Source organism: Aotus nancymaae, unplaced genomic scaffold (genome assembly GCF_030222135.1).
Source record: "Aotus nancymaae isolate 86718 unplaced genomic scaffold, 86718_ANA_hifiasm-v0.15.2.pri h1tg000029l, whole genome shotgun sequence".
Classification (NCBI taxonomy): Eukaryota; Metazoa; Chordata; class Mammalia; order Primates; family Aotidae; genus Aotus; species Aotus nancymaae.
This window is the reverse complement of record NW_026988442.1, coordinates 10,557,663-10,584,776: the sequence shown is the minus strand read 5'-3', so window position 1 is coordinate 10,584,776 and position 27,114 is coordinate 10,557,663. Positions and strand designations below refer to the sequence as shown.

Below are 27,114 nucleotides of genomic sequence, written 5' to 3'. Positions count from 1 at the left end.
GGACTTCTGCCCTAAAACCAGAACTGTTCCCAGGAGCTGGGCCAGGGGACAGCTGAAAAGAAAATGTCTTTCCATGAATCCATTGGGAGGGTCTGTTGGGGAGAAAGCAGGGAGGGATTCTTGGAAGTGGGGAAGGTGCCAGACTGAGCCTTGATTTGGTCTTGGTATGGCTTGGTCTTGGGAGGGCTCCCCTGTTCCAGGATTCTGGAGCCTCCCAGCCTTTCCTGCAGGCATCTGTCGAGGGAGCAGGGCAGGGGGGTTTTGTACTCCTTCCTCCCCCTACTCTGTAGACTCAGGATCTGTGGAAACAGCTCCTCTATTGTTCTGCCTCCAGTTGGAGTGTGAGCCCTTCGAGGGCCTGCAGCTGCTGCCCTGTCTCCTGGGGCTGCCCAGCCTCGGAAGCAGCTCCCCCAGGCCAGCTTGGCCCCAGCTGCCTAGCCCCTAATTAGGCAGAGATGAGATCTGCTCCCTGATCCATTTCCCACCACCTAATTATATACACGTGGATTTGGGAGCCAGGCAAACTGGCTGCTCACGTCTATCATGAAGGTGGGATGGGCCCTGGGAAAGGCAGCCCCCCCACAGACCTCAGTTTACCCTTTTGGCAGAGGATGGAGTGTAGCTGCAGAGGCCTGTTCCTGTCCTTGGTGACATAGTTATGTTCCTGCTACCAAAACATTCAAGGAGACCCCCACATCTTGCCTGATATCCTGTGTACAGGGGAGCCAGGAAGGGCTGAGGAATTCAGCTATGGGTTCTTGACTCTAGGACCCCAGGGTTGGGTGGGGATACAGATGACAGCATGGCTGCAGCTGGCTGCCAGGTAGCTGTGCATGTAGGAGAGCTTAGAGGTGTGCCAGTCCATCCAGGCTGGTCCATCCAGGTGGGCTGAACACCTGGTCAGGAGTGGTGGCTCACACCTGTAATCCCAGCACTTTGGAAGGCCAAGGTGGACAGATCACTTTAGGCCAGGAGTTTGAGACCAACCTGGACAACATGGTGAAACTCCATTTCTACTAAAAATATAAAAATTAACTGGGCTTGGTGGCGGATACCTATAATCCCAGCTACTTGGGAGGCTGAGGCATGAGAATCACTTGAATCCAGGAAGTGGAGGTTGCAGTGAGCCAAAATTATGCCACTGCACTCTAGCCTGGGTAACAGAGCAAGACTCAAGACTCTATCTCAAAAAAAAAAAAAAAAAGACTGAACACCCCATCCAGGTTTTTAAAAAGGTAATATTGGTTGATGGGTGTAGCAAACCACCATGGCACATGTACACCTGTGTAACAAACCTGCACGTTCTGCACATGTATTCCAGAACTTAAAGTATAATAAAATTAAAAAATTTTTAAAAAGGTAATATTTTTCAGATAATTCACTCATATATTTCTTCCAACATTTTATTAAGAAAAATTTCAAACCTAAAGAAGATTTGAAAGAATTTATACAGTGAATATTCATATACCCACTTACTAATATTTCACCATATTTGCTCTATCAGGAATCTACCCATCTATCTATCCATTAATACAACTTACTTTTTTATAAAGCATTTCAAAGTAAGTTGCAATTATCAGTAAACTTCATTAAAGTCACTTTAGTAGGCATGCCGTTAGCTAGAGTTAAATATTTGTTTATGTTTTGTTCCTCTGGAGGTAAAATTTACATGGATTGAAATGGACAGGTCTTAAAGGTACTGTTTGCTGAGTTTAGACAAATGCATACTGTACCCCAATCAGGGTATCAAGCATGTTGTCACCTCAGAAAGTTTCCTTGCATCGCTCTCCTGCCAATTCCTGTCTGCCCACCATGGACATATTTTTATATCCATATATATTAACACTACTAAGCAACATCCGTTTCCCTGTGCTTCTCTACATCAGCACTGCTCCCCAAAAGCAACCACTTTCAACTTCTTAAATTATTTCTTCTGGTACTTACCTCCATATTTTTAAATAACTTGCTTTTCTTGCTGTTTTCTTGATTAATTTTAGGCATATATATATATATATTTTTTTTTTTTTTTTTTTTGAGACAGAGTCTCGCTTTGTCTGCCAGGCTGGAGTGCGGTGGCGCGATCTTGGCTCACTGTAACCTCTGCCTCCCAGATTCTCCTGCCTCAGCCACTTGAGTAGCTGGGACTACAGGTGTGCGCCACTACGCCTGGCTAATTTTTATATTTTTCGTAGAGACAGAGTTTCATTATGTTAGCCAGGCTGGTCTTGAATTCCTGACCTCAAGTGATCTGCCCACCTTGGCCTCCCACAGTGCTGAGATTACAGGCGTGAGCTACTGTGCCTGGCCAATTTTAGGCAGATATACACTGACTTTCTGGTCTGATGTTTTCATAGTGTGGCCTCCGCTGCCTGGCTGCCTGGCTGCCTGGCTGTCTGGCTTCTCAGCCCTTCCCCTTTCTGGCTGTATGACCTTGGGCAAGTAACTTAACCTCCTCAGGCCTCAGTTTTCTCATTTGTAAAATAAGAGTAATAAGAATAGTGCTTAGGTTATTGGATTGTTATAAGGATTCAAGATATAAAGGGCTTAGAATAATGAACATCTCCCAATGAGTGGTCAAACTGTTTCCTCTCATAATCATTATTATCAAGAAATATTTTGCTTTTGGTTCCCCCCTTTCAATCGGCATTTGTCACAAGTTTTTGTTAAGTGGATTTTAGTGTTACTTATATTTTGACTATATAAATACTGTTTCCTGCCAAGCCAAGTCACATATTTTGGTTACATTTCCTTTCTTATGCGACCTTTTGTTCTTCCTGGAGTTACTACCTGCTTTGCTTTCTTTTAAATTTACTCAGTTTCCTCTTAACCTATCCTTAATTCTCTTAATTCTTTCACACCCTCAATCTCCCCATAGTTAACATTACACATCCTGAAACCCTTCAAGTGCTTTTAAACAAGCATCCCCGTCCATTTAAAAAATCGGAGCCAATTTTAAAGATGGAATCTCAAATGCAATCTGTAAGATAAGCATTGTGAGCATCCACTATATGCCGGAGCTGTGCTGGGCACTGAGTAGGAAGATAGCCAGGTAGGAGATATCCCTGCCCATGTGGGTTTCCAAGAGGGATGAAAACTGAAGCTCCACCCCCCAGCCTCTGCATTATCCTGGGAACACCCCAGCACCTCTGGGAATCTCAGGACCTCAGGGAGCCCAGATTTACATACTTGTAAAATGACGATCATTTTTCATTCTGCAGTCACTCCTTAACCATGTCATCTGGGGCTATGTTGTGGGTGCTGGGTGCTTAGCAACGATCTCCCCATCCCTTGAGGGGCTCACAAGAACTGTGGGATAGAGTGGAGGCTGTAGATGGCAGGTGAGCAAGGGGAGTTAGGGAGTGGGCTTCCCAGAGGAAGTACCATTGGAGGAAGGGGGTCTTGGTGGGCAAGGGTAGTAAACGGCTATTATCACGTTCCAAGGGCTGTGAGAAGAACTTCCGTGTATTATCCCATCAAATCCTCCCAAAGACCCACTGAAGGAGGTCATATTTTTATCACAACTTCATAGATGGGGAAACTAAGGCCAAGAGAGTCCAAGGCCACGGTCACACAGCTAGTAAGCTTCAGAGGCAGTATTTGAACCCATACAGTTGGGTTCTTAACCCCACACAGCACTGTCTCTCACATCCAGATGCCCAGCTCCGGTCCCCACCCCCTCCTGCGGCTGCCTAGTCGTCTCCTGTCTGCCCACTTGTGCTAACCTCTGGCTCATTCCATGCCCTTTGCTTTATTCATCCATTCATTCAACAAAAATCTACTGGGTGCCTTTTCCATGCCCAGCCCTGGGCTGGGCAATGCCAGGGACATAGAGCTTGGGCAGTATTGACTCACCCATTCCCAAATAGGCATTGGCATTGACATGCAAGCAGCCAGGAAAGTGGTCTAAATAAAGGGGTGTTTGGGGTTGGGTGATGGCTATGTGTGTGTGTGTGGCCCGCAAGGGGCGTGTGGGTGTCTGTGTGGGGGTGACGGACTTTCTCTGCGGGCCATTTATGAAGGCACATCTGTGTACTCTTGAGAGTGTGTCTCCTGCAGAGGGTGTGTCCACCAGGTATGTGATCAGTGAGGCTTTGCTGGGTAACAAGCCACTCTATGCCCAGAGGCCTAAAACAGTTTATTAGCCTGTATGAATTGGCAGTCTGGCTTGGGCTTAGTTGGGCAGTTCTGGTTTTGCCTGGGTTCTTTTGCCTTGCTGCAGTCAGCTGAGGGTGAGGGGTCTGGGATAGCTTCACTCACAATGCCTAGCGGTTGGTAGGCTGTTTGCTGGGGTGCCTATTTCACCTTGATGAGGCTAGCTTGGACTCATTCTCTCTCTCTCTCTCTCTTTTTTTTTTTTTTTTTTTTTGAGACGGAGTCTTGCACTGTTGCCTAGGCTGTAGTGCAGTGGCGCGATCTCAGCTCACTGCAATCTCCACCTCCTGGGTTCAAGCAATTCTCCTGCTTCAGTTTCCCAAGTAGCTGGGACTACAGGCGTGCGCCACCACACCCAGCTAATTTTTTTTGTATTTTAGTAGAGATAGGGTTTCACCATGTTGGCCAGGATGGTCCCGATCTCCTGACCTCATGATCCAAGCCTGAGCTCATTCTTATGGTGATTTCAGGGTTCCATGTTCAGCAAGAGAAGATAAGCTCCAACGCCCAGTGCAATTTGAGTGTCTACTTGTGTCAAGATTACAAATGTCCTAATAGTCAAAGTGACATGCCAGCCAGATTCAAAGGATGGAGAAATAGTCTCCATCTCTTAGTCACATTACACAGGGCATGAGTACAGATATGGAGGAATTATTGTAGCTGATTTTCAAACAATCTACCTATGTGTGCCAGGTAAAGAACTGGGGAAAGTTCTGTTTTGGAATTAAAAAAGTCTGGGTTCCAATCCTGGCTCTTCCGTCCTTGCTGTCTGACCTTAGTCAAGTTGCCTCATTCTCTGACCTTCTGTAAATTGGATAAAATTGAATGAAATGAAATGATCTTTTATAAAGTATTTGTGCTACTCATCTGTTTACAAATGCAGCACATATTTATTGAGGCATCCTATGTATTAGCCGCTAGTCCCACCCTGAGGATACTGCAGTGAACAAAATGGACCAAAACACCTGCCCTTAGGAAGCTCACAGCCTAGGTTGTGGACAGATGTTAACTGATCATCCTAATAATTTTATAACCATTAAGAGTAGATTCTGGAAGGAGAGATTGCTTACCTGCCCGGGTTGATGTGGGAAGCCGAAGATACTTAAGCTGAGATGTGAAGGATAGGAGACAACCAGAAGAAAGATAGAAGTGGAAAATGATTCTAGAGGGAGGGCATGTGCGAAGGCCCTATGGTGGGAGGAGTTGATTCCAGGAACAGAGAGAAGGTGGGTGGGGGTGGGCCTGAAGCACCAGGGCCAGATGGTATGGGGTTATGGGAGCCTTTGAACAATGTGAGGGTCTATGTTGCCAGGCAGTCTGAAATAAAACCCAAAGGCTTAACTGCTCCACAAGGCCCTCATGATCTGGGACCCTGCTACTCCTCCAGTCTCCCCTTTACCTACTCTGCTGTAGCCATGCTTCCTCCTTCCTATTCTAGGAACACCCCAGACACATTCCTACCTCAAGGTCTTTGCACTTGACATTGCCTTTGCTAGTATTGATCCCACCCAAGATTTTCTCCCAACTCATTCTGTCACTTCATTTCCGTCTCTGCCTACATGTCTGTCACCTCTTCAGAGGAGCCTTCCCTATCCACCTACCACAAACCCCTGCCCCTCTACCTAAGCAGTCAGCATCCCACAGTCTCTACTTCCTTGGCCTGGTTAATTTCTCTGCCTAGCACATATCAGCTCCTGGCTTACATTAACCAGAGGCCGCATTGTCTGTTTCTTTTCCAGATCTCTCACTAGAGTATAGCTGGGCAGACAGGGACTCGGCCTTGCTCTAGGCTGTGTCCTCAGCCTCAGGGAAAGAGTAGGCATTCCATAAACATTTATGAGTAAAGGAATGAGCGAAAACAAATGAGTGAATGCTGGAAAGAACCAGCTCCTGGAAATTAGGAGGTCTGGGTTCAAGTTCTAGCTGTGTGATCTTTTCTGTTCCTTGGTTTCTCCAGTTGAGCTGTGAGGCATTTGTGGTCTCTTGAGAGGTTCTGGGACAGGAAAGGAATACTCCAGGTTGTGGAGGGGGCAGGGCCTATGGGTGAAGAAGAGAGCTGGAGACTTCTCTTTGGCCTTCTGGCGTTTGAAAATAGCCTAGCCCAGCCCCTAGTTTGGGCCCCTACCCTCCTGGGGCGCCTAGCTGGAGCCAGGGGGCTCTATCTGGAGCCTGGCAGCCCGGCGCTGGGCTGGGATCAAGGCCATCTGACAGCTGGGCCAGGCAGTCCTGGAAGGTTCTTAAGGGCAAACAGGGCCTCCTGGATGTCCCAGACCTCCCTCCCCACCTATCATCCCTCCTCCCTCAGTGTCCACCTCGGGATAAATCCCTTAATCCTCTACAGGCCTGCAGCCTTTGCAGCTTGTAAATCTTTTGCTTGGTTTGTTTTGAATTTCACTACTGCTCAGTAGCTACTTTACTGGTGGGACACTGAGGCTCAGAGATGACAGCTGCCTCACTGAGGTTATTGCAATTAATGATTGAAGCCCAAGTCTTGCCCAGCCCTGTCCTGTCACCACGTGCACGTGTGTGTGTGTGTGTGTGTGTGTGGTCTCACTATCAAATAGTGCCCTCCCTTAACCACTGGTGCCCCGGGTCTCTGATAAGGTGTGATGATTATGAGCACCTGGAGACAGGTGGCCTGGGTTCAAATCCCACCTTTGCTACTTCTGCACTGGGTGGATTGCTGGGCCACCCCCACCTCAGTGTCTGCTGATAGGACAAATCCCTTAATCCTGGGCACTGGGGCACCATCAGGACTAGCATTGTATACATTGCACAGGTTTTAAAAAACGGAATTTCTAGACTGGGTGCAGTGACTCACACCTGTAATCCTAGCACTTTGGAAGGCTGAGGTGGGTGGATCACCTGAGGTCAGGAGTTCAAGACCAGCCTAGCCAATATGGTGAAACCCCATCTCTACTTAAAGCCAGTCGTGGTGGCGGGTACCTGTAACCCCAGCTACTCAGGAGGCTGAGGCAGGATAATTGCTTGAGCCTGGGAGCTGAGGTTGCAGTGAGCCGAGATCATGCCATTGCACTCCAGCCTGGGTGACAGAGCAAGACTCCATCTCAAAAAAGAAAAAAAGTAATTTGTTGTCAATATTTATACATTTAAACCATTGGAATAATAATACATACATATATATATACACCAGCTAATGAACATCTATCAATCCCCAAGCAGCAACTGTGTGTCTAGTCCAGAGCCAGCTGCTCCAGGGGAGCTCATTTCTGGGAGGGGGTGTCGTGATGAAGTGGGCACGGTTCCCATTTCCTCCAGCGTAGTCTCAGAAAGGGGAAGCCATGTGTCTGAGGTTACAGCCAGGGAGGGCAGAGGCCCCGGCACTCACCCCTCTGGGGTTCAAGCCCCAGAGGCATACTTTGTATCCCTGGGTAGGTGTGTTCCGGTTGGTGAATCGGGTGGGATGGAGGTGGATGCAGAGGCCCTGCCCCAGCCTACTGTCATTACCCAGGATCTCAGGCTCAGTGGGGCCAAAGCTTCCAAGTTCGCCTGGGTAATGAGGCTGCAAAAAATGTTTGGCATGTTATTCTCTCACCATTTAAATGTGGGTAAGTAAATACTTCAATGTAAAATTACCTTCATACCAAGCATATAAAGTTATTTATTACACCATTGTTTACAACAGCAAATAATTGGAAATGATTTGAGAAATGGCTAGAGAAACTCAGGCCCAGATATGCAAGGGAATCCTATGCAGCCCTCAAAAAAAGACGCCCTGCACACATCTGATATGGAATCACAGATGCACCAATCAGTGAACAAAGCAAATTGTGGAATGACACCCACAGGGTGCTACTGCTTGTGGAAGCAGGAACACATTTCCATGTACGCTTGTACTGGCACAGAACCTCCCTGGAGAATTATCCTGGGAACCGTGCACACTGGCTGTCCCTGGGGAGGGGAGCCGGACCCGGGGGTTGGGGTCAAGGGTTGGAGGCAGACTCACTATTTACTTTTTATACGTCTTGAATTTTGAATCATATGAATGTGTTAGCTGTGCAGAAAAAATAAAAATACATTTAAAGTAAAGTGAAAGAAAGTAGACAAGAAACCTGAACCGGAGACAGACAAGCAGGCCTGCTGCCCAGCCAGCCACCGCCCCTGGGCAACTTCATGCCACATTCTGGGCTCTGCCCAGCTTGGTTTTGTGGCTCCACCCTCTTTGGTTATATTGGGGTTTCCACACGCAGACAGCACCCAAAGGAAATCCTGGCCAATGCTCATCAGGTTCTGGGCTGGGCCACCCACCAAGGCTGGTGGTGGGCATGACACTGCCCCGGGGATGGCGTTGCCAGATGCCTGAGCGATGACACGGCCCCGGATGGAATGACGCCGCTGCCCACAGTCTCACAGGCCCTCCCATCTCGCCTTTGTTCTGCAGCCTCCAGGTGGGGGTATGGACACTCCAAAACAGCCATCCCTGTCAGTGAATCAGCCTGCAGACACTGAATTCATTTCTTCATTTGTCAATATCCACCGAGCACCTACTGTGTGCCAACACTCGTCTAGGAACTGAAGATACAACAGAAAACAAAACAGATAAAAATCCCTGCCCTTGAGGAGCTATCATTCCAGCGGGGACACAGACAATACTTGCCAGAGAATGAAAGTGCTAAGGAGGAAAACCGAGCAGGGAAGGACAGAGAACTATAGGTTTTTTCCTTTTTTCATTGAGGTTTAATTGATAGGCAATAAAACTGACCCATTTTAGATATGCAGTTGAATGCGTTTTGACAGTTGTATGCCGCTACAAACACGTGTTAGAATTCCTATATCTTCCCACCATGTTCCTTCGTGCCCCCTCGCAGTAACCCCTGACTCCCACCCTCTCTCACCCAAAGCAGCTACAGATCAGTTTTCTTTCACTATAGATCAGCTTTATCTTTTCCAGAGTTCATGCAAATGGAATCTGGCTTCTCTCCCTCAGCATCATGGACTTGGTTGAGATTCACTCATGTCGCTGAGTGTATCTGTAAGCTTGTTCCTTTTTACTGATGAGTAGCATTCCACAGTGTGAATGCACTGTATTTTGTTTATTTATTCAACTTGTTGATGGACATACGGGTTGTTCCCATTTCTTGGCTATTACAAATAAGCTACTATAAACATTTGTGAACAACTCTTTGTGTGGATGCATATTTTCATTTCTCTTGGGTAACTACCATGGAGTGGAATTGCTGGGCCTCATGGTAAGTGTATGTTTAACTTTATTAAAAGCAGAGATCATGCTTTTAAACAGGGTGGTCAGAGCAGGCTGCACCGACTAGATGATATTTCAGGAGAGGTCGGAAGGAGGTAGCGAGGTAAGGAAGCGGGTAAGGGAAGAGTGTTCTAGGTTAAGGGAACAGAGGCGGTGTGTGGCTGGAGTGTTTGAGGAATAGCATGGAGGCCATGGAGGAGGGAGTGAAGGGCGTGAGAGGAGGGGGCTAGGAGGTGGGTTCGGTGTGGAATAGGGCTGGATGGCATGGGGCTGCATACGTCATGGTGAGGACATTTTTTTTTCTTTTAACACAGTCTCACTCTGTCACCCAGGGTGGAGTGCAGTGGCAAAATCTTGGCTCACTGCAACCTCCGCCTCCTGGATTCAAGCAATTCTCCTGCCTCAGCCTCCCAAGTAGCTGGGACTACAGGCCCCAATGCCCATTTTTGTATTTTTGTAGAGAAGGGGTTTTGCCATGTTGGCCAGGCTAGTCTCAAACTCCTGACCTCAGGTGATCTGCCCACCTCAGCTTCCTAAAGTATTGGGATTACAGGCATAAGCCAGTGCACCTGGCCTAGGACGTTGGTTTTTACTCTGAGAACCCATGGGAGGATTCTGAGCAGAGGTGGGACAGGATCAGACTTGCATTTTGACACCTTCCCCCATCTCCAGCTACCAAGTGGAGAGTGGGCTGCAGGGCTGCAGGGCTGCAGGGACTACTGTAATAGTCCTGGCAGGAGATGAAGGAGCTGGACTGGGGTGGAGGCGGTGGGGGCTGAGGGGTGTGGGATTCTGGATCTACCCCGAACGTGGAGCCAACAGGAGATGTAATGGGTATGGGATGTGGGGGAAGTAGGGACATGAAGGATGGCTAGGACCTGAGGTGACCTCTAGGAACTGAAGTGGCGCCCCAGCTCCCAGCTGGCAAGGAAACGTGCACCTCAGATAGCAACCACAAGGAACTCAGAGTGGACCCTGAGTCTCACAAAGGACCTCAGCCCAGCTGAGATGGTGATTTCAGCCTGGTGAGACCCTAACTTCTCTGTGTGGGATGGAACCAGGGGGCACCTCAGTAAGCAGACGGGGATGCTAAGGACCAGAGAGAGGAGGGACTTTACTTAAAGCCACACAATAGGTTTAGGACAGACCCAAGAGAGCTGGGCCCTGCAAATCCCAGCTCTTGGAGGAAAAATTCCTGGGTTAGGAAGCTTGTTTCTAACTATCACCGGGATTTGTTTACCCCACATGAACAGGGGCCCCAGGCACTTGGCAGATCACAAATTTCTTTCCCAACCAATTGTCACTTTTGGCCTTGGCAACAGTATCAATGGCCCAGTAGGCGGCTGAGCAAACTGAGCCCAGAGAGGGACAGAGGCTTGTGCAAGGTCACAAGACAAGTTCATGGCAGAACTAGAGTCTGAGCCAGATCTAAAAAAATTGGTGCTTTTTTGCTCTAAATTTAAGTTGGTCTTTGGGGATAAAATGGGGGGTAGTGGCTAATGAGTTTTCCAAAGGAATTTTTAAACTGTTTGCTTTCATTTTGATGATAATCCTAAAGACTTAACTCAAACATATCATGAATCATCTGCATAGTCACAGGTAAGTCCCACCTGAGCTTGCATTTAGACTTGGGATCATACTGGCAGCAAATAAGAGCATTTGTTGAGAACTAACTACGGCCCAGGCACTACGCTTTGCATTTTTTTATCTATTTTAAAAATTTTATTTAACCCTCACAACAACCCTGTGAGATAGATACCATCAGCATCTCCATTTCACAGATCAGGCAGTCAAGGCACAGAGAGGTTAAGTAACTTGCATCAATGTCAAGAGCAAGCCTGTGATCTTGCCCACCACACTTTACCATTGTAACCGGAGGAGAAAATGGCAGAGATGGCTTTGATATGTAAGGACAAATTCCTGCTAAGTGAAGCCCAGTGATGCAGTAGCACAGGGTGGGAGGAATTTCACCACGGGTGAAAGGCACCGAATGGTAAGAGAACAAAGCCATCATCAGCATGCAGAGTTGGGTGGAAGTGTGTGACAAACTCAAATGAAATGGCATCCCAATTGAGCGTCCTACATTCACACTGCTGGTGGCAATTCAGGTTTGGCAAAGCAACATCATCCATATCATTAATTAATTAATATTGTTTCATTGATGATATGGCAGCATGGCTTAATATCATTAGGGCTGCAGACTTAAGACTTGTGATTTCTGACTTCAAATGTGTCTTTCTCCTGGCCCAGTCTTCAGACTGTGGGCAAATCACTCAACCTCTCTATTCCTCAGTTTTGCTCATCTTTAAAACGGAATTGTAATAGCACCTGATAGACTGCTGGTTGCCTATATAATTCCCTTCTTTCCCTGTTTTTTGTTGATCAAACCCTGACTTTATTCCTGATGGTGATATATCCAACTAAATAAGACTATTCCCAGCCTCTCTTACAGCTACTGGTGGCCAGTGAGTGTGTTATTCAGTGAGAGACTTCCGAGGACTACCCCTAGAGGGGGCTGATGCAGCTGGGAGGAAAGCCCATTTGCCCTTCTTTCTCTTTCTTCCTACGTGAGACTCAGGCATTACGGCTGGAGCCTCAGTAGCCATCTTGGATCAAGAAGTGACCTTGAGGATGAAGACACACAATAAGGATGAAGCAACATGAGGCTGGAAGGAACCTGAAACATTGATGATACCATGGAGACTACACCAGTCCTGGGCTGACTCTTCTCTGATTTTTTTTTTTTTAAAGTAAGACTTTTATTTTAGGACACTTTCAGATGTAAGAATTATTGCAAATATTAGTACAGAGAGTGCCTGCATACCCCACACCCAGAGTCTCCTATTATTAACATCTTATAGGCCAGGTGAGGTGGCTTACACCTGTAATCTCAGCATTTTGGGAGGCCTAAGTAGAAGGATCACTTAAGGCCAGGAGTTTGAGACCAGCCTGGGCAACAGAATGAGGCCCTGTTTCTACAAAAATAAAAATAAAAACAATTAGCTGGGTGTCGTGGCATACCAGTAGTCCTAGGTACTCAGGAGGCTGATGTGGGAGGATTACTTGAGCCCAGGAGTTTGGGGCTTCAGTGAGCTATGATCATGCCACTGTATTCCAGCCTGGGTGACAGAGCAAGACCCTGTCTGTAAAAAAACGCCCAAACCAAAACCAAAACATCTTATATTAGGGTATGGCACATATGTCACAACGGGTGAGCCAATATTGTTATTATTAACTGAAAAGTCCAGGCTGGGCATGGTGGCTCACATCAGTAATCTCAGCACTTTGGGAGGCCTAGGCAGGCAGATCATGATGTCAGGAGTTGGAGACAAGCCTGACAAACAAGGTGAAACCTCTCTCTATTAAAAACATAAAAATTAGCAGGGTGTGGTGGTGCGCACCTATAATCCCAGCTACTCAGGAGGCTGAGGCAGGAGAATCGCTTGAACCTGGGAGGTGGAGGTGGCAGTGAGCCGAGATTGTGCCATTGCACTCCAGCCTGGGCAACAGAGCAGGACTCCGTCTCAAAAAAAAGAAAAAAGAAAAGTCCATACTTCTTTTAGATTTCCTCAGTTTCTCCCTAACGGCCCTTTTCTGTTCCAGGATCCCATCCGGGATCCCACATTACATTCAGTTGTGTCTCCTTAGGCTCCTCCTGGTTGTGACAGTTTCAAAGACTTTCCTTGTTTTTGATGAACTTGATAGTTTTGAGAGATCCGGTCAGGTAATTTGTAACACGTTCCTCAATTGGGATTTTTCTGGTGATTTTCTTGTGATTAGACAGGGGTGATGTGTTTAGGGAGGAAGACTGCAGAGGACAAATGCCAATGTCATCACTTTAGATGAGGGGACATACAATCAACACAACTTATCGCTGTGGATGTTGACCTGGATCACTGGCACGTTTCTCCGCCACTCTCTTTCCTTCTTTCTGTGCTGTATTCTTTGGAAGAAAGTCACTCCATGCAGCCCACGCTTAAGAAGTGGGAGTTATGTTCCACCTCCCGAAAGGTGGAGTGCTTAAGCTACTAAGTTTTGGACTATTTTTTGTGTAGCAAAAGCTAACAGATAAACAAACCACTTTGTTTTGTAGATCTATGTTATTTGAGCTTTCTATTACATGCAGTCAAATCTAATTTTAGATGGATGCGGCCAGGCACGGTGGCTCACACCTATAATCCCAGGACTTTGGGAGGCTGAGGTAGGCGGATCATGAGGTCAGGACTTCGACGCCATCCTGGCCAACATGGTGGAAACCCCATCTCTACTAAAAATACAAAAATTAGCCAGCGTGGTGGCACATGCCTGTAATCCCAGCTACTCGGGAGGCTGAGGCAGGAGAATTGCTTGAACCTGGGAGGCAGAGCTTGCAATGAGCTGAGAGATTGCACCACTGCACTCCAGCCTGGGTGACTGAGAGAGAGTCCATCTCAAAAAAAAAAAAAAAAAAAAAAAAGGATGCAGAATTTATTTCTCAGGGAAGTTGTGAGAATTGAATTAGGGAGGCAGGGACCGTACATATGGCAATGATTGGGTGAATACATAATAACAATAATGATTGTTGGTCAGGTATGGTGGCACTATAATCTCAGCACTTTGAGAGTCCAAAGTGAGTGGATCACTTGAGCCCAGGAGTTCGAGATCAGCTGGGCAACTTGGCGAAACCCTGTCCCTACAAAAAATACAAAAGTTAGCTGGGCATGGTGGCACATGTCTCTAGTCCCAGCTACTTTGGAAACTGAGATGGGAGCATCTCTTGAGCCTGGAAGGCAGAGGTTACAGTGAGCTATGATTGCATCACTGCACTCCAGCTTGGGTGACAGAGCGAGACTCTGTCTCAAAAAAAAAAAATGATTATTAATAACTTAATTATAAATGAATAATAATACTATTAGTTTTGTAGTGCATTAGTATTTATTTTATAATTTTATTTCAGTCTTTTTAGTTGTTCGGGAACTATAAGCCTTAGGAGTTGATAGCTCACTTTATGAATGCACACAAATAAGTAATTTACTGTCAATGCCCTCTTAAGGGCCTAAGATGATCACCAGGAAGGCACCTGTAGTTAAACAGTGGATCTATTACTCATTGGGACAAGAAAGTGTACACCATGGGGAATCCTGGAACGTCTCAGTTAGTGTTAGGAAAGGCTTATTATAGGATTGGCCTTGTGTTAGGTGACTTGAGAGGGTTTGAAGATGTGGGGTTTTTCTTTAGATTAGATGCTTTTAGGAAGTGGTGGTACTTATGCAGAGGGAATCTTAACAAATCTTGTCTATAGAGAAGGCAGACTTGAGCAGGGCTAATGCTGTCATTGGGAAAGAAGCAGTGGTCACTCGTATTAGCTGGGAGTGTTTGGTCATTTTTGTGGCTTGGAAATGTGAATGACTTGTCTTTGTTCAGACATGATTACACAGCGTTCCACTTTTTGTCTTGATTCATCAGTCACTGAGAACCTCCTCTGATGTTGGTGTTCTGGGCGATCATTAATGTTGGATAGGACAAAAGCTGTTCCCTGTGTGTGTTGGGCTGACTTGCACCAGCACCCAGACCTAGCTGATGACTATGTGGGCCAGCCCCTGGGTGTCAGGCCTGCTTTCCTCTTTCTCAATTTCATTCAACACTAGTGGGTCCAAGAGGATCCGTTCCTCCTTTTAAAGATCTCCATATATTAAGTTGCAGTAGCAAGCTCATTCTTGCTCAAACTGGGCAGGCATTTTTAGATTCTTTTCTACTCCTAGAAGTTTTCCTTTCCCATTTATTTGGTCTTGAGCTGGCCTCAGGAAGAAGTAACGAAGACGAGAGATCCGCAGTGAGATCCTGGGAGAGGCGGCACATGTGGGATGCTGAGGCCTGCGCTCAGAAGGTGAGGATTTGAAGATTTCCAAAGACCACACCTAAGGGCCACCAGAGGGTGTCCAGTCCCCATTATCCAGATGGGGAAACTGAGGCCCAGGAGGGAAGGGCTCTGTTTTGGGTCCCAAGGTGTGTCATTCCAATTAGCAACTGCCCTCCTTTACCTGACTGGCAGAGTCCCTGCTGGGGACTGACATTAGGAAGGGAACAGGAGAGGGCATGATTCATGTCCCTCACTGCTCAGGATCTTGCTATGTAGCATCTTTTCTGAGGTGTGGGTCAGACAGGTGTTGGCCATCACTAGAAAGAACCCAAGCAGTGACCCCTCCTGCAAGGACAAGACTTGAACAGGGATCCTGAAGACTTCAGGGGTTCCTATCTAGAATCTAAATGGGCTAACCTATTCCCAGGCTGAGTTGAGCGGCAGCAGCTCTAGTGGATCCAGCTCCCTGCCTGTGAGCATTGTGTGCATGAGTGAGTGCCTACAGAGCTACACGGTACACAGAGGATGTCTTTTTACCTCATGTTTGCATCTGTAGCAACATATATGAAATGCACATATATATTCATGCACACATCAGTATACATGGCTACTATTCAGGTAACCATATAGTGTTTCAAATGTACATATATGTTTATATATGTGCATATGTGCAATATCTGGATAGATGTATAGGGCATAATGGCATATATATATTAATAGATCAATCACTTTAGAGTATTAAGTATATATGAATTATATTATGCATAAGATATATTAATAAAAACAATATTTATGAAGCACTTGCTATATGCAAGGTACTATTCTAAGCACGTATGTTCTAAATTACTATATGTATTAATTGAAGGATACATAACCTGGTGTCTTATTGGGGTCCGTGGATGAAATGTATCTTCACTCACCTTTAATTAAATTCAGCACTTCTTTCAATTGTGAATGTAAGGCACAAGCCACAACAGTGTCAGGAGTACCTGGAACTTTGTCACCATTAGAAATCATAGCTATTTTCATATCTTGTTATAATGATTGTAGATAGATATCTCAAAATATTTACACTCATGATTTGTTTTGACTTACCGCTAGAGCTTGTTATTTAATGTGTTAGCAAAGAAGCATATATAGTACAATATCAAATCTGTATTCTTTAAAAATATATATATATGTATTTTTGAGATGAAGTCTTGCTATGTTGCCCAGGCTGGCGTTGATCCCCTGGGCTCAAGTGATCCTCTCACTTCAGCCTCCCAAGTAGCTGGGACTACAGGCACATACCACTGTGCCCAGCTTAAAGTATTTTGATGACTGTATTTTTAATATAATTTGTTTCCTTCATAATCCAATGCATTTAATTTATTTTAAACATACGAGGACACTCTTCTGAGGAGGAGTCCATGACTTCACCAGATGCCAAAGGGGCCCATGCCACAGCAAGGAAAAGTTCATTGATCAATCCTCCAATGACCCCATGAAGCAGTAGTATTACCAGCTTGCTACAGAGGGGAGCCTGAGGCACAGGGAGGATGTACAACTTGTTTAAGGTCACACGGACATTGAGTGGTTGTGCATTGTGATAACTGCCAGCTGTTTTTTTAGCCTATGAGCTGATGTGGGCTTGTCCCTTGTGTTGCATCAGAAAGCAAGTCTGGTTAACTGTGTTCTTTCTCAAGGCTAGGTGAGATCAATACAAACAATACACATATATCACATGGATTATTTATGGTCATCGTTTGCCAATCCTTATACCTGTGCCATGTTGGATCAATTATTACAGCTTTGTGAGCTGGTTTATTAAAGGGGGAAGTTGAATGAACAAATCATGGCAAGTCTCTTCAACTCATCTCCTCATTTAAGGATGCTGATGCTGGTGTTGCTGTCAGCTTTCTAAAGCATCTTTAAATGGGAGAAGCAAAGGCCCACACAGACCGAGGGGAGGGAAAACTCAGAAAAAAACTGTCAAAGCCCCCGGTCACTGAGACATATCCTGGTGCTGACCATCTTCCACCCCATTCACATGGCCGCTTTCTACCTCACCTGTGGTAGTTGTCTCTGGAGTGTACTCAGGCAATGCTCTCCCAGTGTGGAAACCGTCTTTGCTGGGAACATGCATAGAACTCAGAAATGATGTGTCCTGCCCATCTGGCTCCCTCAGGACTCATCAAGTGCCAGTGGGAGAGACTGAGTGGTCTTGAAGGCCTTTCTAGAAAGTTCCTCTGGCCCTTGATATAGGAGTTTGGTGGTAGATGCCCAGATGCACAGAGTGCTCTAGTAGAGGAAGGCAGCTCACAAATGCAAGTGTGCTGGAGGTGGTGCTTGGCTGTGCTGCCTTGGACGAGACCCTTTCCCTGTTTGAGCCCTAATTTCTTTTTTCTTTATTTGAGACGGAGTCTGGCTCCATTGCCGAGGCTGGAGTGCAGTGGCGCAATCTCGGCTCAGTGCAACTTCCGTCTCCTGGTTCAAGCAATTCTCCTGCTTCAGCCTCCTGAGAAGCTGGGGCTACAGGCATGTGTCACCATGCCCAGCTAATTTTTGCATTTTTAGTAGAGACAGGGTTTCACCATGTTGCCCAGGATGGCCTCGAACTCCTGAGCTCAGGCAGTCTACCCACCTTGGCGTCCCAAAGTGCTAGGATTACAGGCTAGGAGCCACTGTACCCAGTGCCTTATTTCTTCATCACTGAAATGGGAAGAAAACTAACCTGGTGCAGGGAGAGGTGACAAGGGTTTTGCATAGGAACCTGCAGATGCAGGCATCCTAGAGGCTGGTCCCTATGAGCTGTGGCCCCCAGGAGACCCAGCCTAGGCCGAAGGCCACACCAGCCATGGCCTCTACAGTGCCTTGTACTACCCAGGGTCCTCAGGCTGGTCTTGTCTGCAGCCATCATGAGTCAGCATCACTGTCAGAAGGGCTTTCAGAGGTTGCTAGCTGCTCTGTCCATGGGAAACGGGCTCAGAGAGGGCCAGGGGCTCTGATCCAATGGCAGAGCCAGGACTAAGAACCAAGGTCTAATATTCCTGGGCAGGACACAGCTGTGTCCTTGATAGTCTGAGGCAATCTGAGATGAATTGGAGGCTGGGTCAGGACCTGGGGACAGAAGGCTGAGAAAGGGCACAGAGGTGGAAAGAAGAGAGATGGGAGCCAGGGACAGAGAAGGAGAGAAGGTGAGCACCTGCTTCTGCCTGCCCAGAATCCCTGCTTTCTGAAGTCATGACTTGGGTGGCACTGACCCCACTGTTGGTGCTAGACATGATCATGTGATCCAGGTCTGACCAAACAGAATAAGAGTGATAAGCACAGGGATGGACACAGGACCAATCCTGGCTGCAGAGAATCATTCCTTTACGGGAACCACGGAGACGGGGGCCCTAGGCTGCCAGAGACTTCTTGTGAGGAAAGACCCTGGCTGAGAATAGAGTCAATGCGGCAGATGGAGGGACTGAGAGGTGGAGCTGACATCATTCGAGCCTCTGGATCTAACCTTACTTGCATTTACCCTTAGACTTCCCAGTTATGTGAGTCCATTTATTCCTTAGGCTAGAATTTCTATCCCTTGTACTTGAGTCCTGGCATGGAGGAGGAAGGAAAGTAAGAAGGAAGGATGAATATTTAAGAACAAGTGTCTGAGGCTGGGTGTGGTGGCTCCTGCCTATAATCCTAGCACTTTGGGAGGCTGAGGCAGGTGGATCACATTGAGGTAAGAAGTTTGAGACCAGCCTGGCCAACATGGCAAAACCCCGTCTCTACTAAAAATACAAAAATTAGTGGGTGTGGTGGCAGGTGCCTGTAATCTCAGCTACTCAGGAGGCTGAGGTAGGAGAATCATTTGAACCTGGGAGGCAGAGGTTGCAGAGATCTGAGATCACACCACTGCACTCCAGCCTGAGCGACAGAGACTCCGCCTAAAAAAAAAAAAGAACAGGTGTCTGAGGGCAACTCCAATCATCTTCCTGCTCTCTTATAAAATAGGAGTACACAGAGGGACTTGGGCCTTCATCCCACCCAGGAGTTCTGTACCTGCGGCTCACAGCTTTGCCCTGCCTCCTCTCTAGCTTGCAATCAGCCTAAAAACTACAGTAGAAAAATAAATGATGTGGATACAGAAATAAAATGCCTTTTCCTCACCTGCGTGCAGGAGAGGGGCGGCATGCGCTGGGGAATGCCTTCCTCACACCATTCACCTCTTTGGGGACAAACATTTATTAGGTTCCTGCTTCATGCCAGGCTCTGTTAAGGAGATAACACACATGGTCTCATTTCCTCCGTGCCACAGCCCAACCAGGAGGGAGTCTTATCATCTCCGTTTTACAGACAGGACAACTGAGGCTTTGACGATTGAGAAGATAATTGGTGCCTTGAGAGACCGAGCTGCTGGACCAAAGCGTCAGAGCTGGAGCAAGTTTGTCCGACTCCAAAGCCCTGCCCACTGCACCACACGGCACACAGTAGACACTAAATAAAGATCTGCTGGCAAATGTTGCCTGAGGCAATTTGAGCTGTCTGGGCAGCAACCTGCCCCTAAATATTTCCCATCCTGCCTGAAATGCCACCATTTCCTTTGGGTCTAGCAACCATGTCCTTTGGTCTTCAAGGGGAAAAGTGCTGTTTCCCGGGAATGAGATCAAAGTCAGTCTGTTGGGTTTACTCAGGGATCAGCTGAGAGTGGGACTCAGAACTGAGCCAGAGCCAGGGGGATGAAGGTGTCCCTTTCCCACTGGCCCAGTTTCATTCAGGAGAAAACCTTCTGAGGACAGAGGTGCATCCTGGCGGTAGGGCAGGTGGGTGCCTGGTTGGCCCTGGGTGTTGGCTGATGACAACAGCGCTGAAAGCATGACACAGTGATGGGGACAGGTGACAGAGCGGCTGTGGACCCTTTCTGACTGCAGCCTCTGAAAGAAGCGATGAGGGCCCTGGTCTCCCAAACTCAGGCAGAGGCCTGATCTTCTCCTCTGCAGCTCCCCCACTACCACCATGGAGGCAGCATCACTGCTGGATGGGGAAGGAGAGGGAGGCTAGGGGTTTCGGCTTGGAGGCAGGCAGGATCTGGACCTGGAGATGGATGTCCTGGCTCACAGTCCCTGTCCTTGAACTGGGGAAGTTGAGGTTACAGGGAGTCTTAAGGGAAGGCACCCAGGTAGAGGTACAGCTTCCTGGGGCTTGAAGGAGCCTTGGAGGACATGAGCCTATAACACAGACAGGGACTTGGCTCTAGACTCTTCTTCAGGGGTGGTATCTGTTTTAACTGAAAGGTTCTTTCCAGTTGTTTTTAGAGGTTGTTTGAGGCTGTCACTGTAGCCAAAAAGGGTGAGTATAGCTGGAGTCGGGGATGGGATGGGGCTTTAGCCACGGGGAGCACTAGCTTTTTCCAAGGGCATCTACAGTCCTGTGAGATGCTCTGGGACAAACAGAGCCCATTTTCAAATAAGTACATTTGGAGAAAGCTGCCCACTCTAACCCCTTCATGGGTCGTCATAAGGCACGTGGCCATATTAAAGGATCTGATCAGTCCTTCAGGAAAGAATGCCTGTTCACTTTGACTTAACCTGCTGTTTCCTTTTCTCATTGCTCACAGGTACTTTTAGAGACAAGTCATAGTCATTCCCTGTGACACATACTCTAGGACATGCTGGAGGTGGAGAAGCATGTCCTGTTAGGTCTCCTAAAGACCCCGAGCTCCAGACACTGGAGCCTAGAAGTGGTGAAGTCTGAAAACTCTGAGCTCTAGGGTCATTGCAGCCCAGAAGTGGTGAAGTGTAGAGGGGAAATGATTAATCCACCCATTAAGGGGTGGATGCAGCCCCTTCAGACTCGAAAAGAAAGCTCAAGGACATCTCAAGACTAGGAAAGCTTGGAACAGGAGCTTGGAATGGGAGATGGCCTTCTCGCCAACCCCAGGGATGGAACCTGGGCTCTCCAGGCAGTTTCCGGTGTGCAAATTCCTTCCCACCTGCCTGCAAACCCACCACTGGTCATGTATTCCTTTGAGGAGCCAAGTTTGGTCTGTTCTCAGCCCATTCAAGGTATTGTGACCCTCTAGCTGGCAGGGAGCCCCTGCAGGAGGCGGGAGAGAAGAGCGAGGCTTACATCAGAGGGATGGGTCCCCGAACACCCTCCATGTCACACACGGAGGGGAGTAGGGAGGCAGATGACCTTTCTGGACTTCTGGGGGAAGGAGGGCTGGCTCAGGAGACCCCGGGTGTCAAGGAAGATGGTGGCACAGTGTCCTGCATGTGGGTCCAGGTTGTCCAGGAGTGCCAAGTCCGAGCTCCTCATGCGTGGTCCAGCCTCTGGCATGGCTGCTCATTAGATGCCCGAAGGCCGTATCATCAGGCGGGAGGCGCGCAGTGAGTAGCTGGGGCCCTTGAAGTAATGCCAGCGGATGCCGTCCATCTTGTGCTTGTTATTGGGAGCGCGGTAGTAGATGCCATTGAGGTTTGACAGGCCACAGGCATCAAACCACCACCCTGGTGGAATAGGGAGGAAAGAGGCTTGGTGGAGGTGGAAGCCCAGCCAGTGGCAAGAGGGCAGCCCCTGTGTCCCAAAGAGAACAAAGAGCTGTTGCCTCCTCTGGGATACCAGCTGGCTGGGGATGGGGCTGGGTGGGAGTGGGGGTGGGGTAGACAACACACCCTCTGCTCAGCCGGAGCGTCTAGAGGGCAGCAGGGGGCTCCGGCCATCCCTGGAGCCCCTCCGCTCCTCCTGGCCTTCTCCTTTAGCCCTTGGTGTCCCTGTCTTCCTCTCTCACCGACCCCTCTGTCTTTCCAGCTCCCTAAACTCCCCAAATCGCTCTCCCCACTGCTGTCTAGTGGTCTCTGTCACTCTCTGAGTCTCTCACTCTCTGGGTTCATCTCTTTCTCTCTGTCAGTCTCTATGCTTGGGTCTGTCCCATTGTGTTCATCTTTCTCTGTATGTCCCATTGTGTTCATCTTTCTCTGATGGTCTTTGCCCCTCTCTGCCTTTCATGTCTCTGGCCTTCCCTTCCTCTGAGCCCCCATCTTTCACATGCTATGTTCGTCTCTGGACCTTTCCTTGGGCTGAGTCTTTCTCCCCTGTCTCCCTCTGTACTTCTCTGCCCTGGTATAGCTCTCCGTCTGCTGCTCAATGACTGACAGTCTTGGTGTCTCTCTCTCTCTCCATCTGTCCTCTGTGTCTCAGAAGGTCTCTCCCCTTGTCTCTGTCCTTCTCCTTTGTCTCTGTCTCCCACTTGCCCCACTTTCCGCTCTCTGACCTCTGTACCTACCAAGGAACACTGCCTGAGCCAGAGTTGGTAGAGAGCTGCCCCTCTGCCACCCTCTGGTCTCCTGATCCTGGTTTGGCTCGCCTGGGGTTGGAACTGGTAGGGCAGGGTGCCTCCCCATGGAGCCCCATGCTCAGTGTTCCTTTAGCCTTGTCTCTGAGGAAAACTGGTGGTGCCAGCTTTTGGAGGAAGTGAGACCTGGAAGGGACCTCAAGGACCTAGTGGGGGAAGGCACCAAAGGAGCTCAGCCAGGTGAGCCCATGGATGGGCAAGGCTAGACCTGTACCCCGCTCCTGATAGCACCTGGGTGCACAAGAACCTGGGGAGGGAATGGACTGTCAATCTGGGTGAGCCTGTGGGTGGGCAGAGCTTCACCCCACCCTGCACCTACCTCCAGACATCACCTGGGCACACTTGCAGAGGCAGTTATCGTTGTCTGAGTCAAAGGTGCTAAAGCTGGTGTTTTGCAGAACCATGCTGCTCTGGCGCCCTGCTGAGCCATGGTACCCGCCCAGAGAAAGCCTAGAGGCCAATCAGAGGTGGTGGTGGCAGAAAGGCCCAGAGTCAGGGTGAGACTGTGTTGAGGAAGAACTTCCCCAATGGCTTTGTCCCAGGCTGAGCTTCCCTTCCAGGTGTTCTTGGAGGGAAAGCCCCAGCCTGGGTGAGGTGCTTGGGCCGTTTCCCCTCCTGATTGCCTTTCCTGCCTGCTGCCTCCCAGGGACAAAGCACCTACTATATGCCAGGCCTTCCCCATCTCAGTGAACCTGAGTCTTGGAGAGAAGTGAGAATGGTCACAATAATGATAATAATGGCGAATATATATTTTTTTCTTTAGAGACATCATCTTGCTCTGTTGCCCAGGCTGGAGAGCAGAGGCATGATCACGACTCATTACAGTCTCAACCTCTTGGGCCCAAGTAGTCCTCCCACCTCAGCCTCCTGAGTAAATGGGTCTATAGGCATGTGCCACTGTGCACAGCTAATGTTTGAATTTTTTGTAAAGATGGGGTCTCGCTATGTTGCCCAGGCTGGTCTTGAACGCCTGAGCTCAAGCGATCTGCTGCCTAGGCCTCCCAAAGCTCTGGGATTACAGATGTGAGCCACCATACCTGGCAACACATTTTTTCTTTTCTTTTTCTTCTTCTTTTTTTTTTTCATCTACTATGTGTCAGGCATTGTTCAAAGTTCTTGGCATGGGGTAACTCATTCTCATTTAATTCTCACCACACCTATTCCCATTTTACACATGTGTAAAAAGATCCTAAGAGCCGAAGAAACCTGCTCAAGATCTCGCAATGAATGAGGGTCAGAACCACATGCAGCCTACTGTGGCCTGACTTGGGAGTCTACATGCACCTTGCTCCCCAGTTGATGATGATCCGGCAGCCCCAGCCCCATCACACCTCTCACATTTACCCACCTCTTCTCCCAGAGAGCAGTCCAGCCAAGGGTGTGAAGGTCTGCCTTGGGACAGTGATTGTAATATTAGTTGCTGAGTGTTTACTACCTGCCAGGCACTGTGTTAATGCTTCATGTGTGGTATCTCATTCAGGCCTCATCACACTTTTTTTGAGGCTAAGGTATCTACAGACAGAAAGGTGAAGGGACTTGCTCGGGGTCACTCAGGGAAGTAGGGATGGAGTCAGGACTTAAGCCTTTGTGTTGGTGGCCAGTGGCTTAAATGGGACTCTGGAGGGTGTTGTAGCTACTCACTGATCAGCTGTGAGGAGTAGGGGGCATTCAGGGAATTGTTCATTCAGCTCTGGACCTTGCATTATCAGATTGGTATGGATCCCATAAGGAAGGATGTCAGAACTACTCAGTTGGAGGAAACAGTGGGGGAGCATCACCGAGAAGTCCCCAGAAGTAAAATCAGGCATGAAGTTCAAAAGGACAGAGTCATCCAGAGATTCCTTGGGAGGAAGCGACCTTTCCATCAGTGGAGGTATTCCAGCACAGCTGGATATTGACTACGACTATGGAGGGAATCTATGAAAAACCAGATGACATGTGAGGTCCTTTGTAGCCCTGTGAGTGTGAGTGTATAAATCTAATTCTGTCCTGGTTCAGAGATAGCCAGGATTCAGGCTTATCTAAAAGATCCTTGAATTTCTCTGAGAGGCAATATCATGCTGTGGAGACATCATGAGTTTCGGCAGCAGGGAGATCTGAGTTCAACTTCAGGCTAACTTGATCTGAGTTCAAATACAGGTTAACTTGTGACTTTTGGCAGGATGCTCAAGCGTGGTGTCTCAGTTTCCATATTACCAAAGTAGGTGCAGTAATGCCTACCTCAAAGTGTTGTGGGGAGGATTAAATGGAATAATGGTGCCTGGAACATAGTAGGTGCTCAATAAATGCTAATTTCTTTTCCTAAATATACCAAGAACCAGGCTGAGGAAGGGATGAGAAACCTTGATGATCTTACATCATCATATTTAAGCTCATTCTGCTATTGAAGAAGCAGAGGCTCAGAGAAGCGAGCTGACTTGTCTAAGTTCCCAAAGCAGGCTGGAGCGAGGCCACAATGAGTGCAGGAATTTCAACTCCGGGCCCAGGGACACTTCCACCCAACCCCAGGGCATAGGACAGACTGGGCAAGTCACCTCCCTGTGCTTCTGGGTCTCTGTAAAAAGGCTGACTTGAGGTGACTGACCTTGGAAGACCCCTTCTTGCTCCTCAGGTGGTAGTGCCAGTGACATTCTTTCCACCCCACCCGGTGGCTAGGACATGCTGAGTGCTAACCAGCCGCCTCCAGATCCCATGACGTGCACCCAAATGGGGGACAGATGGTAGGAACAGGAGACGCCCAGAGATTGACCCTTGGTGCAGACTCTGTAGACACTAGTCTGGGGACCCCAGCCCACCCACTAGCCTGAATACCCTGCCAGCCCACCCACCAGCCTGGGCCCTGAGCCCACCTGTATAGCTGGCCCTCACTGCCCAGCTGGAAATACTCGTACTGGGCATAGGTCTTGTGGCCTTCCCAGTCTTGCAGCTCCACACGCAGAGAGTAGGGTGCCCTGCTGGTGAGCTGGTACACCACCTCATTGCCAAGCCAGTGCTCCCCAGCCGGGTCTCCGAAGCCCTACAGGGAGGGGAGCATGAGGTGAGATTCATGCTGAGGAGGAGGCCATGTCCCTGGCTGAGGAGCTGGCTGGGCCAGGCTCCAAAGCTACTTATACAAAACCACTGTGCTTAATGATCGAGTTCATAAGTACAGTGTAGGCAGGCCCAGGAGTGAGAGCCCTCCACCTTCTAGAGGAAAAAGACTAAGACTTTTGTAAGTGTAAAAGCCTGTTAAAAGTTATTGAAATCACATTCTTCTGAAGTTCAAGAACAGGAAAACTAATCTTTGGTGACTACCTTTGGGGGAGTATTGACTGGGAAGAGGCACAAAGTGGACCTCTGGGTGCTGGGAGTGTTGTACATGTAGCTCTGCATGGTGGTCACGTGATTGGATACATGTGTAAGGATTCACTGAGCCTTACACTTTGGGATTTGTGCACTTAGCCACATGTATGTTAAATCTCAACAAAAATTAAATAAAAGATTTCAATCAGTTACATAAACAGTAGAGCAAACTTTGTTCAGTGACAGTGCAGCCACTGCAAGATTTCAGCAACGTAGAAATGTAAAACTGAGTGTGGGGAATGTCATGTGTCAATGCCCTTGGACAGAGCAATAATTCAGCACCAAGGACAGGGGCACACACAAGGCCCGCTCCCCATTTTAGTCCCCATGCAGTGTGGATTAGCCTGATGGTTAATATTCAGTGGTCTTTTGTGCATTTCTGCATCTGCACATCCTATTCCTCCTTTCCATTTTAATAATTGTTTAAAACCCAATTAGTTAAAAACACTCATAACTTAATTTGGTATTTATTTTTAAGTATTCTTTAAATGAACAGCAAGCAGACACAAATAATAAAACTGCTGTATTACCTTGTGGGTATCTTTTTCTATTTCTTTGGCTTTGAAAACTTTAAATGCTTTAAAGTATTTTAAGTCAGCTTGACAAATAATCCTTTATTCAAAACCTAATTAAAAATTGGGAAACAATCAGGCTTGTCATCTGATAAAATACATGTGCTCTTTGGGCCTGCAATTCCTTGTTAATGAATCTCTCCTGCAGAGTGGCCATGGATGTAGGAAAAGACAAGAAAATTCACTAAAGCAATGCAGTCAGGGGTGACTGGGAGGGATTGTTTTTCTGTTTCCTCTTTTGTATTCTTTAAAATATCAGCAATGTATATGTATTATATTTTTAAAAATTAAAACAAAAATAAAGCTAAACTTTTTTCTTAAAATATATGTAAGAACTTTCAAAAAGAACATTAAAATTCAGGTAATGGGGTCTCATAAGTAGATGTACACCATTGGCTTTAGACAAGTTGATTTTTTTCTGGGGGAGGAATGAGGGCAAAGCAGACCCCTTCCAACGGCCCAGCCCCTGCCCCAGGTTTCAGGGCTGAACGGCCCCTCTCCAGGGCAGCAGGATTACCTGTTTGTAATCCTTCCAGTTCCGCTGGAAATTCACGGTGCCATTCTCACGGCGCTGGATGATGGTCCACCTGCCTCCACTGCTCTGCAGGTCACAGAACACCTGGAGGGGGTGGGCAAGGCACAGCTGGGAGCCCTTGGAAGCAACCAG

At 47.8% G+C, this 27,114-nt stretch overlaps 1 protein-coding gene across 1 annotated transcript in view; it reads right to left on the bottom strand.

Annotated features, from left to right (window-relative positions):
- Positions 1 to 16,835: 16,835 nt before the first annotated feature.
- ANGPT4 (angiopoietin 4) overlaps positions 16,836 to 27,114 on the bottom strand; it is a 43,811-nt gene continuing 33,532 nt past the window's right edge. Inside the window, exons 6-9 of the mRNA XM_012455269.2 lie at positions 26,965 to 27,066; positions 25,383 to 25,549; positions 22,853 to 22,983; positions 16,836 to 21,688 (exon numbers count right to left, since the gene is read on the bottom strand). Of these exons, the coding sequence (XP_012310692.2) occupies positions 21,528 to 21,688; positions 22,853 to 22,983; positions 25,383 to 25,549; positions 26,965 to 27,066 (561 nt within the window). The 3' untranslated portion in view covers positions 16,836 to 21,527. The remainder of the gene's footprint in view (positions 21,689 to 22,852; positions 22,984 to 25,382; positions 25,550 to 26,964; positions 27,067 to 27,114) is intronic.